The sequence below is a fragment of the Gobio gobio genome (assembly GCF_949357685.1).
Source record: "Gobio gobio genome assembly, chromosome: 19".
NCBI lineage: Eukaryota > Metazoa > Chordata > Actinopteri > Cypriniformes > Gobionidae > Gobio > Gobio gobio.
Genome location: NC_137112.1, coordinates 37,649,133 through 37,666,445, shown reverse-complemented (window position 1 = coordinate 37,666,445; position 17,313 = coordinate 37,649,133). Strand labels below are relative to the sequence as shown.

At 39.7% G+C, this 17,313-nt stretch overlaps 1 protein-coding gene across 1 annotated transcript; it reads right to left on the bottom strand.

The window, feature by feature from the left end:
* Nucleotides 1-5,054: 5,054 nt before the first annotated feature.
* On the bottom strand, nucleotides 5,055-9,505 carry il1fma (interleukin-1 family member A). Its single transcript, XM_079844633.1, has 7 exons — nucleotides 9,393-9,505; nucleotides 9,173-9,279; nucleotides 8,993-9,089; nucleotides 8,140-8,488; nucleotides 6,878-6,997; nucleotides 6,444-6,586; nucleotides 5,055-5,884 (listed from the first exon to the last, which is right to left on the bottom strand). The coding sequence occupies exons 1-7, from the start codon at nucleotides 9,402-9,404 to the stop codon at nucleotides 5,654-5,656; spliced, it is 1,059 nt and encodes a 352-aa protein (XP_079700759.1). The 5' UTR covers nucleotides 9,405-9,505; the 3' UTR covers nucleotides 5,055-5,653.
* Between the last annotated feature and the right edge of the window lie 7,808 nt (nucleotides 9,506-17,313).

The window sequence follows — 17,313 nt, the reverse complement described above, 5'->3', positions numbered from 1 at the left end:
GGAGTCAGAAGCGCCTGAGGTCCCTTCGTGCTGTCCACATCCCGGGAGACCTGAACCGTGCAGCCGACGAGCTCTCACGGATTCAACCTCTCCCCGGAGAGTGGAGACTCCACCCCCAGACGGTCCAGCTGATATGGGAACGGTTCGGCGACGCACAGGTAGATCTGTTTGCCTCCCAGGACTCTTCCCATTGCTCCCTGTATTATTCCCTGACCAAGGGCACCCTTGGCACGGATGCACTGGCGCACAGCTGGCCGCCAGGGCTACGCAAGTATGCGTTTCCCCCAGTGAGCCTCCTTGCATAGGTACTGTGCAAGATCAGGGAGGACAAGGAGCAGGTCATGTTGGTCGCCCCGTATTGGCACGGCCAGACCTGGTTCCCAGAACTTCTACTCCTTGCGACAGCCCCTCCCTGGCCTATTCCTCTGAGACCGGACCTCCTCACTCAGAGACGGGGCACCTTTTGGCACCCGCGTCCAGCGTTCTGGAAGCTCCACGTGTGGCTTCTGGACTGGACGCGGCAGGTTTGAGTAGTCTTCCACCTGCGGTGGTCGCTACCATCACTTCCGCTAGAGCTGAGTCTACGCGACGTCTCTATGCGTTGAAGTGGAACCTCTTCGTCACATGGTTCTTCCATGTTCTTCCCGCCAAGAAGACCCCTGGAAATGCCCGATCGGGTCCGTGCTATCGTTTCTCCAGGAGGGGGTGGAGCGAAGGCTGTCTCCTTCCACCCTTAAAGTGTATGTGGCCGCAATATCTGCCTACCACGATCTCCTGGGAGACAAAAAGGTAAGTCAGCACGACCTGATCATCAGGTTCCTGAGGGGGGCGAGGAGACTGAATCCTCCTCGCTCTCCACTCGTTCCCTCTTGGGACCTCTCAGTAGTCTTAAGTGCTCTGCAGAGGCCTCCCTTTGAGCCTTTGCGGTCGGCTGAGATTAAGTTCTTGTCTATGAAGACGGCTCTGCTGACCGCATTGGCCTCGCTTAAGAGGGTCGGGGACCTGCAAGCATTCTCGGTTGACGAAGCGTGCCTTGAGTTCGGGCCGGCTAACTCTCACGTGATCCTGAGACCCCGGCCCGGATATGTGCCCAAGGTTCCCACCACTCCGTTCCGAGATCAGGTGGTGAACCTGCAAGCGCTGCCTTTGGAGGAGGCAGACCCAGCCTTGGCATTGCTCTGTCCAGTACGCGCTCTCCGCGCCTATGTAGACAGTACGCGATGTTTCAGGACCTCAGACCAGCTCTTTGTCTGTTATGGTGGAGAGCGGAAGGGAAGTGCTCTCTCAAAGCAGAGGTTGTCTCACTGGATTAGGGCTGTAGCGATACACTAATCTCACGATACGATACGATACACGATATTCAGCTCACGATACGATATATATCACGATATTCAGCCAACGATACGATTCGATACGATTCGATATAATTCGATACACTTACATCATTTTCTGAAAGATTTAAAGGGGACAGAGTGATTTTGGTGACATCTTGTGAGCGTTTCATTTACTTGGATTGAATTAACTGAACTGAAAACTAAAATCATCAATTACACAATATATGTCTCTGACGGGACAGAGAGTCTACAGCTTGCAAATGCTGGACAAAATGAATCAAAGATGTGTTGAGAAAATTTGTTCCATTTATTGAAACAGTGCAAACTGTAGCTTACAAGCCTTTGAAAAGTAAATAAATTGCAGTATTGAAATTAACAATGGAGTTTTAAAAATTGCAGCAAGTGGCCTGTTCTGAACAGTTTCTTTGACAGCTTTTTTAGCTTGACACTGACACTTGGTATTTCCAGAGTATTTCACGTTTGTGTCACACAGCTTGCAAACCAACCGCAATGCTTTGTCTAAGTCAAGGGTCTCCAACCTTTTTTCATTTGAGAGCTACTTTTTAAAAAAGAAAGTCAAAGAGAGCTACTCATGTTATATAATACTTAAAACTCTTAAATAATGCATCATAATTCTCTTATTAACAACTATCCAAACTGTTTTACACCTGAAAGAGTATAGTAGTGGTTCCAGTAGTCGGTACAATACCACTATTTTTTTTTAAATAAATGTTTTATTATATATGATGATAATCATAAGTAAACAATACATAAACATGTAAAGGCTTTATGCTGTTTAAAAGTAAACATTGTTTATAAATGAAAGATCAAGTGAAAAATAAGCAACCATTAATAATTATATAATTAGTATTATTTATTTCATAATTATTATTATTAGTAGAGACGTATTATTATTACATAGAGACGTAGCTAAATTTACTGTAGGCTACAATCTGTAGTCAATCTCTTCACGTTAAACCGAACTTTTATTTTGACGGGTTGCCGTGATTACCAGTGTCTGTGTTCATGATATGACAGTGGGTGCGCGTCTCAGTCATTCAGCTCCCTAGTTCAGTCAGGGATCAGCCCATTGACTTATGTCCTGATCAGTGCCCTGACTACTGAACCAGGAGCAGAATGAGACGCACCCAGTTTTCTCAAATGATAAATGTAAATTCTCATGAAGTGACGGTTTATGCGTTCCGTGTCGGCAGAGACTACAAGAGCGAGTGCGCGCGCGGCGCTCGTCATCCACACAGACGCATAACATGCAGGAGTAATTTAGCAGTTTATTTTACAGACACTAGTATATATTCGGCTTCAGTCTGGACTCGAGCCCTGCGCTTAAATTAACACGGAAGCGACTGAACGCAGCTGCTATGGTGAGCTATTTTTAGAACAGACCCGCGGGCAACTCGTGTGGTCCTTGCGGCGACTCATGTTGTTGACCCCTGAGTCTAAATCGTCGCTTTCCTTCTTCTTTTTAAACCCAAAGTGCTCCCACACATCTGCTTTTAAGCATGAAGGTAACGTTACTGGATTTATATTCGCCGCCATTTTCTTGAATCTCCTCGCTCTGACTCCGTAAACAAGAAGAGATAGACGTCGGCGTCTGTGTAAAGTTAGTGCGGGTAACTTGCTCTACAGCGATACTAGCGGCTGGCTGACCAAATCGCTCTTCCTGCAACGCAAATGGGGGTAAACACGGGGATTTGAATGGGACTAATGTATCGATACTCGCGGCTTAAAAATCGATACTTTCGTGGGAGAAAAAATATCGATTTATATCGCAGAATCGATAAAATTGCTCAGCCCTACACTGGATAGTGGACACCATTGTTTTGGCTTACCAACAGCAAGGTCGACCATGTCCCCTTGGTGTGAGGGCACACTCCACCCAGAGTGTGGCCTCCTCTTGGGCTCTAGCGCATGGCGCCTCGCTAACAGACATCTGCAGAGCTGCAGGCTGGGCGACACCCAACACATTCGCCAGATTCTACAATCTCCGAGTAGAGCCAGTGTCCAACTATGTACTCGCCCCTATGGGTGGCCGGTAATGGGCCAGGCTCAGGTGTCTTCGCTTGCTCGCCATTCCACTCCAAGGACTGGATACGTGCAATATTTTCCCTCAGGTGAGCTCCCCGAGAGCCCTGAGCTCCTCCAGCACTGCTTACGCCGACATCAGTTCAGTCTGCCCTTTCGAGCCCAGACCCTCATGTCCGGCCAGGTGCTCCGTGTGCATGGTTCCCCTCCGGCGACCCCCACACGAGTATTTCCACCGTAAGCCTCCTCAGCGAGCAGGTGTCTTTCCCTTGGCAAGTCCCTGCCGCCCCTAGGGTTAAAAATCCACCTTCGGCTGGTACCCTAGAGATCTTCCATATGCAGCCCTTAGCGGGTCATATGTGTGTTCTTAGCCCTCCCTACGGGTAGGCATCTTGGCATTCCCTCACTGGGATATGCTTCCCAGTGTACCTTGGTAATCCTGTGATAAGTGGGAGTCCTTTGTCCGTACTAGTCTTACGACAGGGTACTCACACTTACGCAGGGCACTGGATGACAGCTGAGTGGCGTTGTTGTATTGGAACCCCCATTCGTTAGTCACTAACGTACGTCGTAGTGACTGAACGAAAGGGAACGTCTCGGTTACGTATGTAACCCTCGTTCCCTGAGGAGGGAACGGAGACGTACGTTTCCTTTGCCACGTCAGCTGTGCTGCCTGGAACGCGGAGTTCAGTCTTGGCTCCTGCAGCAGTAACATAATGCGATGTTGCCAGCGTACTTCCTTATATACCCACGAGGTGGGGCGGAGTTACGCATGCAAATTCCGCATGCCCATGGCATTGGCACTGCCATTTGGTGCTGTTGAATTCTCGGAGATGATTGGCTTCTAAGCGAAACCCCCATTCGTTAGTCACTAACGTACGTCTCCGTTCCCTCCTCAGGGAACGAGGGTTACATACGTAACCGAGACGTTTTTCCTTGTTGAAAATAAGGTATTTTCACCCAAATATCCTGTGTTGGAATTTACTTGTTAATAAAGTGGTATGTGGTAAAATGTCAACCCTGTTGTCTGTTTCTGTATTTTGCTTAATATATTTATGTTTTTAGTCATTTTTGTCTTTTGGGACAGTGAGAAATAAACAATTGTTACTACAATTTAAAATATTTAATTGGACCAACCACACAGTTTCACTGTAAAACATTTCTCCAATTCAAAATTTTCTAGTGACTGATCACATCTAAATGTTTTAGTTGGCCAAATTGAAAAATTTAGATGTGATCGGTCACTAGAAAATTTTAAATGGGAGAGGCCTGACATTTTTTACAGTGTTGGTAAATTACATTTTTCCATTGGCTCAACATATTATTTCTAATTGAGCCCATGTTAACAGACTGTTGCCACAATGGATAAAATTCAATTCACAGAAATTCAATTTGGCCAATTGAAAATTTTAGATGTGACCAGTCACTAGAAAATTTTGAGTTGGGAAGATTATAAATTTTTTACAGTGTATTGTACAGCAGCAGCATGTCTTACTTGCTCACAGCAGTGTGTCGTGTTGGCAAAAGCAAGTACCGTACTTGCTCTGCAGCAGCAGCAGCAGCAGCAGCAGCAATAAAAGCAGCAGCAGAGCATATCTATTACGCCAAGACCAAATACATTGTCATACCCATTACAATGTCAAACACTGAGTTGTCACGATAGAACTACCCTTGGAACTGTTGGATGAATCGTCTTTACTGAAACACTGAACTTGATTAAAAAAAGTATTTAATTGAAATTTGATAGAAAATAAATGATACATAAACACACGATAATATGATAAATTATACATGAATGTAGCAAAAGCAACTGCTTAAAGGCAATACTAGTTGATATTATAAATATACAAATATGTTTTGCAAAGATTTCTTGTCAATAAAAAACATTACCAATGTTTAAGCATAAAAAATAACTATGAGCAGTTAGCGATACAAATAAATATGAATTATATGTTTAAAAATATCAGTTTAAAAGTAGTTGAATATAAAAAAACTGACACTCATGAGACACAACTAACAAGGTAAAAAAATGGAATGGACAAATCACTCTTTGTAAGAGGCTGCATTCTCTAACACTTAAACTCATCTAATATGAGAACATATCAGATCAACTCATTATGTTAGGGTTAGGTTGTAATCACCAATATATTGAAGTTCATTTGAGAACAGTTCCCAGTTATAAAATGTAATTTGCACATGTCATTCATATACATATACACATACACAATCTCTTAGTCACTGTGACAATCATTAGGTTTCTATCAAGACCATGAATTCTAACATGACCCTTTGTGAATTATGATATAAAAACTTGTTCTGAGTTCACAGGCAAACTGACTCATGTCGACTTCACTTGTGTCTACACTTTTTGTGTAGATAAACCATCCTCTGTGGAGAGCTGACTCAAACCGCCGGAGATTGTCTGCCGTAGAACACATGTAGAATACAAGGGACCATTGCTCTGGGTCATCAGCACAGATCATTGTCAGGTCTTTTTTTTTATATTGCTGAAAAACAACACAAAACCTTGGGTTAACAGTAGGTTAAAGTCTTACTGACTATGTTTATGTAACTTCTTTGGTACTTTTGTGTCCTTATTTGAATTTTGAATACTGAACACAAAGGAAGATATTATGAAGTATATGGGTAACCAAACAGTTGCTGGTCCCCAATATGAAGAAAAAATGCTGTGGAAGTCAATGTGGACCAGAAACTGTTTGCTTTCCCACATTCTTCAAAATATCTTCTTTTGTGTTCAAGAAAACCAAAAAACTCATACAGGTTTAGAAAAACTTGAAATGTTGACAAACTTTTCATTTTTGGTGAACTATCCCGTTAAATTAACGTTCAACCTTTGCTTATAACTTTTGTAAACTGCATTTCAGATAAATAACATCATCAAAGAATTCATCAAATCAAATACTGTCTACTTTTCAACCACAGAGCACCCAACAATTACTGACATGCTATTCATATAACATCTAAAATATAATTGTAATGTAATATGAATGTTTCTTTATTATATGTCCTAATAGCATGACACATCAGAAATGAATAAAGACCTACCACAACTGTTAAAATCTTTGAATCTACACCTTGCTTTGCGGTGCAGCTGAAGAAGTTGTCTGTGTTTGAGAAATTCAGCACAACAGGAACACCTGGACTGCGAAACGCTGTTGTGACTTTGTAAGAGTAGATGGTGATTGGTGCTGAAAAAGCCAAAGCATTGCAAAATATATTTCAACATATACTTATGAAGCAAGTGAAAATGAAGAATATTGCTGCAAGACTGCAGCAACTAGTACATTGCAACTTACACAAAATTCAAATAACTGCATGATTTAACAAATACAATAAGTGTAATTTTGGTAAATGGGCCCAAATTAAAAGGACTGCTAAAAAAATAAATAATAATAATTAACAAATTAATAGAAAAAAAAATGGTCATGGAAAGAGGAATTTCAAACATCACATATGAATTGACGTTATTTGGTACCAACCTGACATGGTCTTATCCAAACATAGCTGATGATTATTTGGGGTGATGTAATTTTCCTTGAGTAAACTCTTCAAATACACATTATTTTTAATGCGAATCCGATGCAAATTCCTTTGAGAACCTGTGAAATTGGAGGCAGAATTGTTATACAATTTTCAAAAAGTCACATTTGGTTTTGCATTAGTTTCCTTAAAGGGTTAGTTTACACAAAAATCTAAATTCTGTCATGTCAAACAAGTAAGACTTTTGTTCATCCTCGGAACACAAATGAAGATATTTTAAATTAAATTGCTTGGTCAGATTTATTTTAAAATATCTTAATTTGTGTACAGCACAATAAAGAAATTTATACCGGTTTGGAACAACTTGAAGGTGAATAAATGATGAAAAAAAAAAAACTTTTTTGATGAACTATCCCTTTAAGAAATTAAAAAAATACACTCTCAAAAAAAACAAAACAAAATTGTACCTTTTAAGGTACAAGTGGCCGTTACTGTGGTGGTACCCTTAAGGGTACGTTTTTGTACCTCTAAGTCAGGATTAGGCAAGTTCGGTCCGGCTGATGTCCTGCAGAGTTTAGCTCCAACCCTACTGGCTTAGTATATTTGCAGCATTAAGTATGTCACAATTGTTGAGATTCATATGCTGATTCTTGATATATGTGTGCGTCTAAACCTAGAATGTATTTAAAAATCTAAATTCAGAATGTCTGATCTGTGGCAAGAAAGTATTGTTGGTGAATATTATTTATTAACACTTTTAGTCAGTGATGAGTTTAGTCAAACATTTTTCTTCAAGACATTTTTTGTTTATGGCTTCTTTTGAATTAGACAGATTATGTGTTTTGTTAACACTGTAACAAAAACCACTAACTCACATAAAAAGTGAAGAAAGCCAAGAGTCAAACTGCCCAACTAAAGGAAACACTGTTCACCATAATGGCGACCAAACATTTTCAATAAAACATGCAAACCTCTGTTAATTCTCAATAAGAGCTTCTATAGATGTCTTTCAGTGTTGAAGCCAAACTCTGCAGGACAGCGGCTCTTTAGGACCTCACATGCCTACCCCTGCTCTTAGTAGAGGAAAACAATTAGGGTATAGTTTTACTCTAAGGACCAATTGTGTACCTTTAAAGGTACAGTTATACGATTTGTTCCTCAAGGAACAAAATTGTACCTCTACTGTACCTTTTTTTAATATTTGTGTATTGTGCAATTGATTGCACATATTCAAAAGATTTAGAGACAAAAAATGGCTTACTAGAGGTAATCTCAGCTTTCGCAGGCAGGACAACAACTTCATTAAACTGGCAGTTCGTCTTTCCACAGTCGTGGCAAGGGTTGTCAGGGTCACAGCCTCGAGCAACAACCAGACTGAAGCTCGTATCAGCCATGGAGACAATCAGCAAATTTTCATCCTCGAAACCGTCGTCCTCAATGTCATTGCACTCTTCTTCTGAAGGTGACGGTTCCTGGCTCCCAAATTCCTCCAGCTTAGATTCTCTTACCATCATCAGGCTGAAACTCATGACTGTCGGCTCCTTTGAGTTGACATGGAGCTCCTCAGATTGGCACTCTTCTGTTTTTGTTTTGCACGGATGATGTATGGTCTAGGAGAGATTATTTTATTAGAGTTGAAGAAAATCAAGTCGCTCTAGCTCAGGTACAGTTTTATTCCTCAAGCAATTCCTCAAAAAAAAAACATGGTGATGTAATCTCTGGAACATACATTTTTCAACACCCACACATAAGTCCATGTGATCAATGTGAGTTCCCTGACTAGGCAAAAAAATGCCCCAGTGAAAAGTTTAGTTTCAGTTCTCTCTACCGGTGTCACGTTTAAATGGGTTAGATCAAACAGAAAAGTGAGAAACATGAGTTACATACACTCTAAAAAATGCTGGGTTAAAAACAACCCAAGTTGGGTTGAAAATGGACAAACCCAGCAATTGGGTTGTTTTAAGCAAACATTCAACCCAACCACTGGGTTAAAACAACCCATTCACTGGGTTAAAACAACCAAATTGCTGGGTTTGTCCATTTTCAGCCCAACTCGGGTTGTTTTCAACCCAGCATTTTTTAGAGTGTAGTCTGTGGATAAATGCAAAACTCACAAGTAAGGGAGATCCATCAACCAGAAGATCAGCAAATGCCTCTGGAGTCAAATCCTCCACATTTGTGTTGTTTACCATTACGACTTTATCTCCCTTGCTGAAAAGAGATAGATAGATAATAGATGATAGATGATAGATAGATAGATAGATAGATATATTGTATATCATAAATAATCTTACCTTGTGAACATTCCTTTGTTATAGTTTAAAAAGCCCTTCACTTCATACGAGTGTTTCCCTTCACATTCAGTGTGGAGCAATGTAACTCCACCAGAAACAAGATTCCCCTATAAGATGTCACACATATATTTTTTTCAACTGGTACATTCAAAATGAACACCTGTTGATCAACTGTGTATGGAATCAGCAATAGATCTGCATACAACAAAACACTACATACCTCGGCTGCCATGATGAACTCAGTGCTGATTACGATGTGTGTGTGTCCGAAATGCTGCCTTTTGAAAGTCAGTGGACCTGATACTGTGGTAGGAAAAGGAAGCTACATTTGTATGTCACTAAACCAGTGTGAGAGTTGGCCGGAAAAGGAGAAGTAGAGAGTTGTAGGGGAAGGACATAAAAGTGTAACCCACAATGCTGAGATAAGATAGAGTTTTGTGCCATTCACCTTTTCCTTAAAGCGATTTAAAATGAAAATTCTGTCTTCATTTACTCACCCTCAAGTTGTTCCAAACCTGTATGAACGTCTTTCTTCTGCTGAACATAAGATATTTGAAGTATGTCGGTAGCCGAACAGTTGATGGGCCCCATTGACTTTCATAGTATTTTTTCCCCCCTCCATACTATGGACGTCAATGAGTCCCCACTGTTTGGTTACCTATATTCTTCAAAATATCTTCTTTTTGCATTCAGCAGAATAAATAAATGCATACCAGTTTGGAACCACTTGAGGGTGAGTAAATGATGACAGAATTTTCATTTTAAAGTAAAGAAAATTTCAGAAAATGTCCAATCAAAGTTTTGCTTAGGAGAAGCTGACAGCTCACTGTGTGATTACCTTTGCCAAACAATATGACACGCATGCTGCTCATGTTTAAGTCATGTTTAAATACCCTATTTAAGGGCAGATTTTCTGTCTGAGGGTGCTTTCACACTTGTAGTTCGGTTCGTTTGGTCCGGACCAAAAACAAAAACAAAACATATAGTCCTGGGGCCTGTACCATGATGGTAGTTTAACAAACTCAGGGTTACAGGATTAGTTTCGAGTTGACAAAACCAAACCAATCTATTCAGGCTTTGTTGGTCCCATGATGCTGATCATCAGCTTTCTCTGTCAACTCAGGCTTTGATCCTGAGTTTAGGAGTTTAGCTGTGACATTAGTAGTGAACAGCCAATCACACGCTATGGATCAGTAAAACTGAGATTCACTTCTAGCGGGAGAAGCAGCGAGATTCGTGGAGCAACGAGGAGCAACGAGGAGGTAAAATGCCTCATCAACATATGCAGATCTTCGTTTCTGCGTACAACGGAGGAAATCCTGGTGCTGTTTTGAATGTTTTGAGCATTTTATGAGCTCTTTGTAAGTTCTCAGCTGGTAAAAATAAAACCATATGTACATGCATAAAATGATCGCGTTTAATCCAGCACACAGCATTATTTTGAATGTTCGGTAAGCAAGCTCCATCGCAAAATATACGTCATAAAAGCCGACCAATCAGGTTGTGACTGTTTCCCTATGCCTTTGGTTTGGTAACTGTAGGTTCGCTGTTAAAAATGGACTATATGTTTTGTTTTTGTTTTTTTGTCCGGACCAAACGAACCGAACTACAAGTGTGAACGCACCCTTACGTTCATATCAATCGAACCGCACCAGTGTTCGTTTGGAAGCGGACCGAGACCCATCTTTTTAGCGGTCTCGGTCCGCTTGTTTGGTGCGCACCAGGGTTCGGATGGCAGCGTTCACATATGTTCAAATGAACCGCACTAACCAAGCAATCGCACCAGGGTTCGTTTTAATCGAACCAAACACGACAAGTGTGAATGCACCCTGAATCACCAAAAACTGTTTTCACTGTGCAGAGCACAAAATCTATTTTACAGGAAATGCCGTTATTGAAAGTGACTTTTTAAATAGACATTATTGATAATATGAGGAAATAAGAAAATGAGGTTTCACGTGTATAATGGTAAATGTTTACACTCCCAGAACACAATCCCACTGTACTTCCTCATATAAGGTAATATTAACAAAAGAAGAGGAACAAACTGGTTACGGGGGAAGAGTCAATGTGGAGCAGTGTAACACTCCCATCTATCCACACACATTTACAGTGGCTGTGATAATGATGAAAGATCATACAATTTTGAAAATAAAAAGTAAGTATTCCAGATTATGGAATTGTGGTATATTTAATATAATTTTCCTTTATCGTTTAATATGCTTTAAACGGATAGTTCACCCAAAAATGTAACTTTTGTCATTACTTAGTTGTTCCAAACCTGTATGAGTGTCTTTCTTCTGTTGAATGCAAAAGAAGATTATTTTAACCAGAGAGAAAAAATACTATGAAAGTCAACTTTTTTGTTCAGCATTAGAAAGAAACAACATGGGGATGAGTAAATGATGACAAATGTTTCATCTTTTGAGTGAACTATCCCTTTAAGAAATACACAGTAAAAGAACATTTGAAGAATCTTCAATCAGCTCAATCCATACAAGAACAGTTCGAATGGACTATAGCTATGCACGTCTCAGTGAGATGTCACTTTGAACTGTCCTTGTATGAAACATGTCTGTATGAAACATGTTTGAGAATGCAACTCTTTGTCATACAAGGACAGTTCATGCTCACCATTGCTGGCAAGGTCTAAAAAGGACAAAAGGCACCATTAAACTAGTCCATACACCACACAATAGCTTTGTGTGAGAAACACACTGAAATGTAAGTCCTTTTTTCACTGATAATATATCCCTCCAGTGAGATGACCTTGCCAGCCATGGTCACCATGAACATTAGCTGCATGAAAATTCTCCTTTTGTGTTCCACAGAAAAAAAGAAAATCTTTGGGTTTGGAACAACTTGGGGTGAATAACTAATATAAGATTTGTTTTTTAAAGTTTTACAATGGCATCTTTTGCTAGCAAGGTTCGTACTTTATGACATTGTTTCTGTGGTTTCCTGCCAAAATGTCACCAGACACTTTTACTAAATTCTACCACACACACAAAACCTACAAAGGGCCTACCGCTCTGACTCAAACCAATAGATCATGTTTATAAACATCCTCAAAACCTTTACACATTTACACAGAAAAGGTAATAGGGACAGTAGAGTAGACACAACACTTCGGAACAGCCACTCACATAAACATACCAGTTTCGTAAGTCAAAACACAGGATCTCTCTCTGAATTGATCACGTAGCCCAGACTGTATCTATACAAAACAAATACGTCTAGGTGCAATCTCTGCAGACATTCTGAGTCATCATGGCATTTAAAGAAAACAAAACTGTGTTGACTTGTACTAAGTAACTTATAGGTAATGCTTTTATATATACTTCAACTTTTTAATTTGTATGCTTATCTATTGACAATTGCGATCTCGTATTTTTAAACTAATGCATGTCTTGTAAGTTCCGCTGAATAAGATTATTAATAAAAAAGACCCAGCCCACCCTATTTTTACAACCACTTCTTGCTTGTCCCTCAACAAACCTACATGAAACCACCCACTGCCAAACTCCCACTTATAAACGTAAAACAGACAAAAAGTTACATAAGAATACAACAATTTAAACGTACATATAAAATAAAAAGTTTTGGTTACACTTTATTTTGATGGTCCACTTAACTGTTACATATCTGTCTGTGGTGACTTTAAGTTGTGTTTTCTTCCTGTCACGTGTTCCTTTGTCTCAGTTTCCCGCCACTTATTTGTCACCATAGTTGCCCTCTTGTTATGTTCGTTTCAGCTGTGTTCAGTTAACTATCCCGTTTCTGATTGCTACTTAAGTTCTTCCCTGTTCCCCACTCTTTGTCTGGTCACCGTTATGATGCCTTTGGTTTATTTATTATTAAAACACGTTAGTATATGCATCTCCTACGTCTTCTGCCTGTTCCTGAGCACCACACCCGTAATAGACACTCTTAAGTATAATTAGAACATTAAGTTGACGTAGTTGAAAAGTTTCTTATAGTCAGTAGAATGTCTGTTGGGGAGCGTCAAAATATATTAAGCAGCAGATCTTAAGTAGGCAGTCTACTAATACTCCAATGAGAGTTAGTTGACATGTATGTAGGTGCAACATTCCTTTAGTTAGAATGTCTAAAGTGGACCATAGAAATAGTGTTACCAAAGTATTTTATAGTTAAACACTTATACAAGTGTCATGTTCACAAAATAGCAAACTTTTTTAATAAAAATGAGTCGTTTGAGGTCAAGGTCACCCCCAGAATGACATCAGCTCTACATATTTCCCTGATATCAAAGTGATATATCACTCACAAAATGAGTATCACAATTTTCCATGTATGTTCTTGATGTAACGCACCTCAATGAATTTGTCATTTCTTGTTTTTATCTATGTTTGTAAAAGCACCCGCATGTGAGTTTGAAACAGTGCATGTGTTTCTGAGCGTGAGATGGATAAAAAAAACCCACAAAGCTCTTATATTCTGAGGTAATGCTGAGCTCTATCCTCTCCTCTCAGTATGAATCATCGTGTATGAATTAGCTGTGGGTTTTTCTGATCAAACAACAGAGAACGGATAGAAATTTTGAACAAGAAAAAAATCCCATCATTGAGGGTGGGGAAAATATAATGTGGATTTCAGGTACAGAAATTAAGATGCAAAAAAACCCATTTCATTTTTTTAATCTGAACACATTTCACATTATATCTACACACAAAATCCATTAACTTCATTAAGGCATTGTTAACAAAACAAGAAACAGGTTATACCACAATGAAGAAACAAGGTTACCCCCGCTGAGGGCAGCTACTACTAAGGTCATATGACCAAGAGTTCAGAGCCCAGAACAAGTGGAAGTTCTGTGACAGATGAGTCATTTGTACATTTGTACAGAGAGTCTGGCCACTCTCCATTGACAAGCGTTAACTTACTTGAAGGCGGATACTCTGTTGAAGTTTGAAAACTATTGGATCTGCCATAACCAATCGCTAACGTTTGGCGTATCGCCACGCGTATGTCATGCACCGTTTGCCTTTATTTCTCACATGGAAGTAAAAAAAAAAAGTGCAGCCACCTCAGTGATAAAACCTCGTGCATTCGGATTGTGATTTATTCACGGTGGAGGGGAGAGTTTTGTGATCGGGAACGCGCTGCTCACGTGGTCCATAACATGATTGTAAACTGTAAATAAAATTTCATATGCTTGGTATGATAAGAATAAATGCTGCCGTAAATAACGGCCCAATTCAAATGTTTACGTGCTTTTCTTCCTTTTATTTTTTGAGCGGTGATGAAATATATTGCTCTTGAAAATACTTGCCAGCATTTAAAGAAACACAAGTCTAGAAATGCATCCAAATTACAGCGAAGCGCAACCGCACGGTGCTCTGCAGTGGTCAAAAAGGATATAAACAGTGAATTTTGAAGTGATATATTCTTGAAAACTCAGAGATGTGGATTCGGACAGCAATTAAATTACCACACGACCTTGGTGTTTGTCTAAAACAGTTGGTAATTCGGCCGGGGATTTTTACGCGGGTGGTGGGAGAAGGACTGCAATCACTGACTAGCCCCTGTAAATGATGACAATACCTTACTACCGCACGAGAAACAATTACCAACTCCTTCACCACTAACGGAGCGAGCTGGAAAATCAAACTTTTCCTGGGACACAACATCATGGCAACAAAACTCAGCAAAGTTTGTTCTTGCTCCGGCTTTAACTTCTGTTTAATCGGCAGCAGTGCCACAAAGGAATGAATGGCTTCACTCGCATCTTTCTCCGCCACCATTACAACTCAAACTAGCGCACGACATCAACGTCATCGTTCTCAGCCACTCCCGCTGTTCGCTGATTGGATCTGTAAAAATTTGTTCGGAGAAAACCTAAGTATATACCGCAGTCCCAGACGGAGTACTGAAGGAAAATGAAAATTGAGCGGAAGTACGTAGGAGGGCGGAGCCAAGCTAGAGCAGCTCGGCATAGGCTATCCAATTCGTACGAATTCGTACGACCTCACTCTACGATTTGTCTATACTGCAGTAATGGTGTTTGGGGGCGGGGTTTGAGGTTAGGTCATTCGTACGAAATCACACGAATTGACCAACTCGTCAAATATGTACGATTTAGCAAAAAATATACCAATTCGTACGAGTGAGCGCACAAATTTGTACGATTTAGCCACCTCGTAAAATACGAATTGCCATGAGATCGGGTTGGTTCATCAGATGGACAGGCATCGCAGACATAAACAAACAAATGAGCAGATTCTGTATGAGCTCTGATGAAAAACGATAATCCAGCCAAGATCAAATGACAAGACAGATCCGAATCACAGATCAGTCCTTTAGACATAGGGTGTAACTGAAAAAAAACTTCAGCATATCCATTTGACTGTTATAGGCTATTAGTGGATGGTTAAAAAAAAAAACAAGGTTCAAAAAGATGAACTAAAACAGAGAAAGAGTTAGGAAGAAGTGGTTAACAGAATTGATTTTAACCAGAATGGAGAAATAAAGAAGCTGACTCCTAAAAACCCCCAAAACCAATGTTGGGCGTAACTCATTGATAAATAGCCTAATAATTACAGTAATTTAATTACTTTTGCCTTGTAAAGTAAGAGACTGCAATATAATTACAGTTACTTCTGATGTAATTACATTAAATATAAAAAAAATTGATGGATCAATGGAATGTGGATGACACCCGGTGGCTATTCTTGGTACAGCGCCTAAATAAAATGTCATGGGGACTTCAATTTTTGTGATATCAACTTCAAATTTGGAACACAACTTGGTTGGACATATGGCTTTGATTTTATAGTAATTTTATAGTAAAAATTTTTTTGTAAAATACATATTGTATATAAAATAAGAATATTTATTACAGTATTTTTCATTTACAGCGAATTTAAACTTCCATAACTTTTTCATACTTTCATATTTTGAAATGCTTTCACTTCAGCAATAATCTGCTGAGTGTCTTCTTTAAAACAAGACAGCCCTTTAAAGTTTGGATAGTGCATTTTCATGACTATTCTCAAAAAGGGGGGTGACAGTTAAGGGGTTGACATCAAAAAAATAAAATCTGAAGAATTTTCACTCAGCTCTTCTCCATACAAGGACAGTTCAAAGCTATTGTGAGGCATATGGACTAGTTTCATGGTGCTTTTTGTCTTTTTTAGACCTTACCAGCCATGTTAAACATGAAATGTCCGTGTATGAAAAAAAGCTGCATGAAGATTTTTTCAACATTCTCACTTTGTGTTCCACAGAAAAAAAGAAAAAAATCTTAGGTGACCTATCCTTAAAATTAAACATTTCATTTTACAATGACAGGTCTGTTAGCAAGGTTCGTATATGACATCTTGATACTGTGGTTTTCTGCCAACAAGTCACCAGGCATTTTTACTCCATTCCACACACACCCACACACACCCACACACACACACACCCACACACACACACACACACACACACACACACACACACACACACACACACACACACACACACACACACACACACACACACACACACACACACACACACACACACACACACACACACACACACACACACGCACACACACGCGCGCACACAGGCAAAAATAACCCTCTGACCCTCTGACTCAAACCAGAAAGTAAAACGTTCATAAACATCCTCAACCTCAAAAAAGGCCATGTACGCAGATAAGGTAACACATTGGAAGAGCTAACAGCCACATTTTTGAGGTTGACACAAACATACTCACTTCCTCTCTGAATTGATCATACAGTTTTTTTATTCGCTTTGGTACTATTTTCACAAGTAAGCTGTACATTTTCAAAACTATTAGTACAAAAATCCAAACTGATCACACTTGTAACGCACCTGATCTCATGCTTTCATTCAGTTGAACATATTTTCATTCCACATAATCACCGTTTCAAACACAAGATTGTAATATGTAATGAGCACAGTTTAAATCACAGTAACAATCAGTTCATTATAGCAAACTGTAACTTTATGGTTTTGTGTATTGTACTAACACAATTGCAAATATGCTGAAATGTTTGAAAAAAGTGCACTTTTGATGATCTGTTGTGATATTAGCACTATGAGTTTTAAAAATGTACACCTTTCTTGTGAAAATATTACCAAGCGATTGTATCCCCTACATCTGT

Bases quoted from the DNA above. Each gene is read 5' to 3' on its own strand.
- il1fma (XM_079844633.1), bottom strand. The intron at 8,489-8,992 runs GTGAGTTTTGCA...AATCTCTCCTAG, and splicing joins TTGATGGATCTCCCTTACTT to ACCATACATCATCCGTGCAA. The intron at 5,885-6,443 runs GTAGGTCTTTAT...GTTGTTTTTCAG, and splicing joins CAAAGATTTTAACAGTTGTG to CAATATAAAAAAAAAGACCT.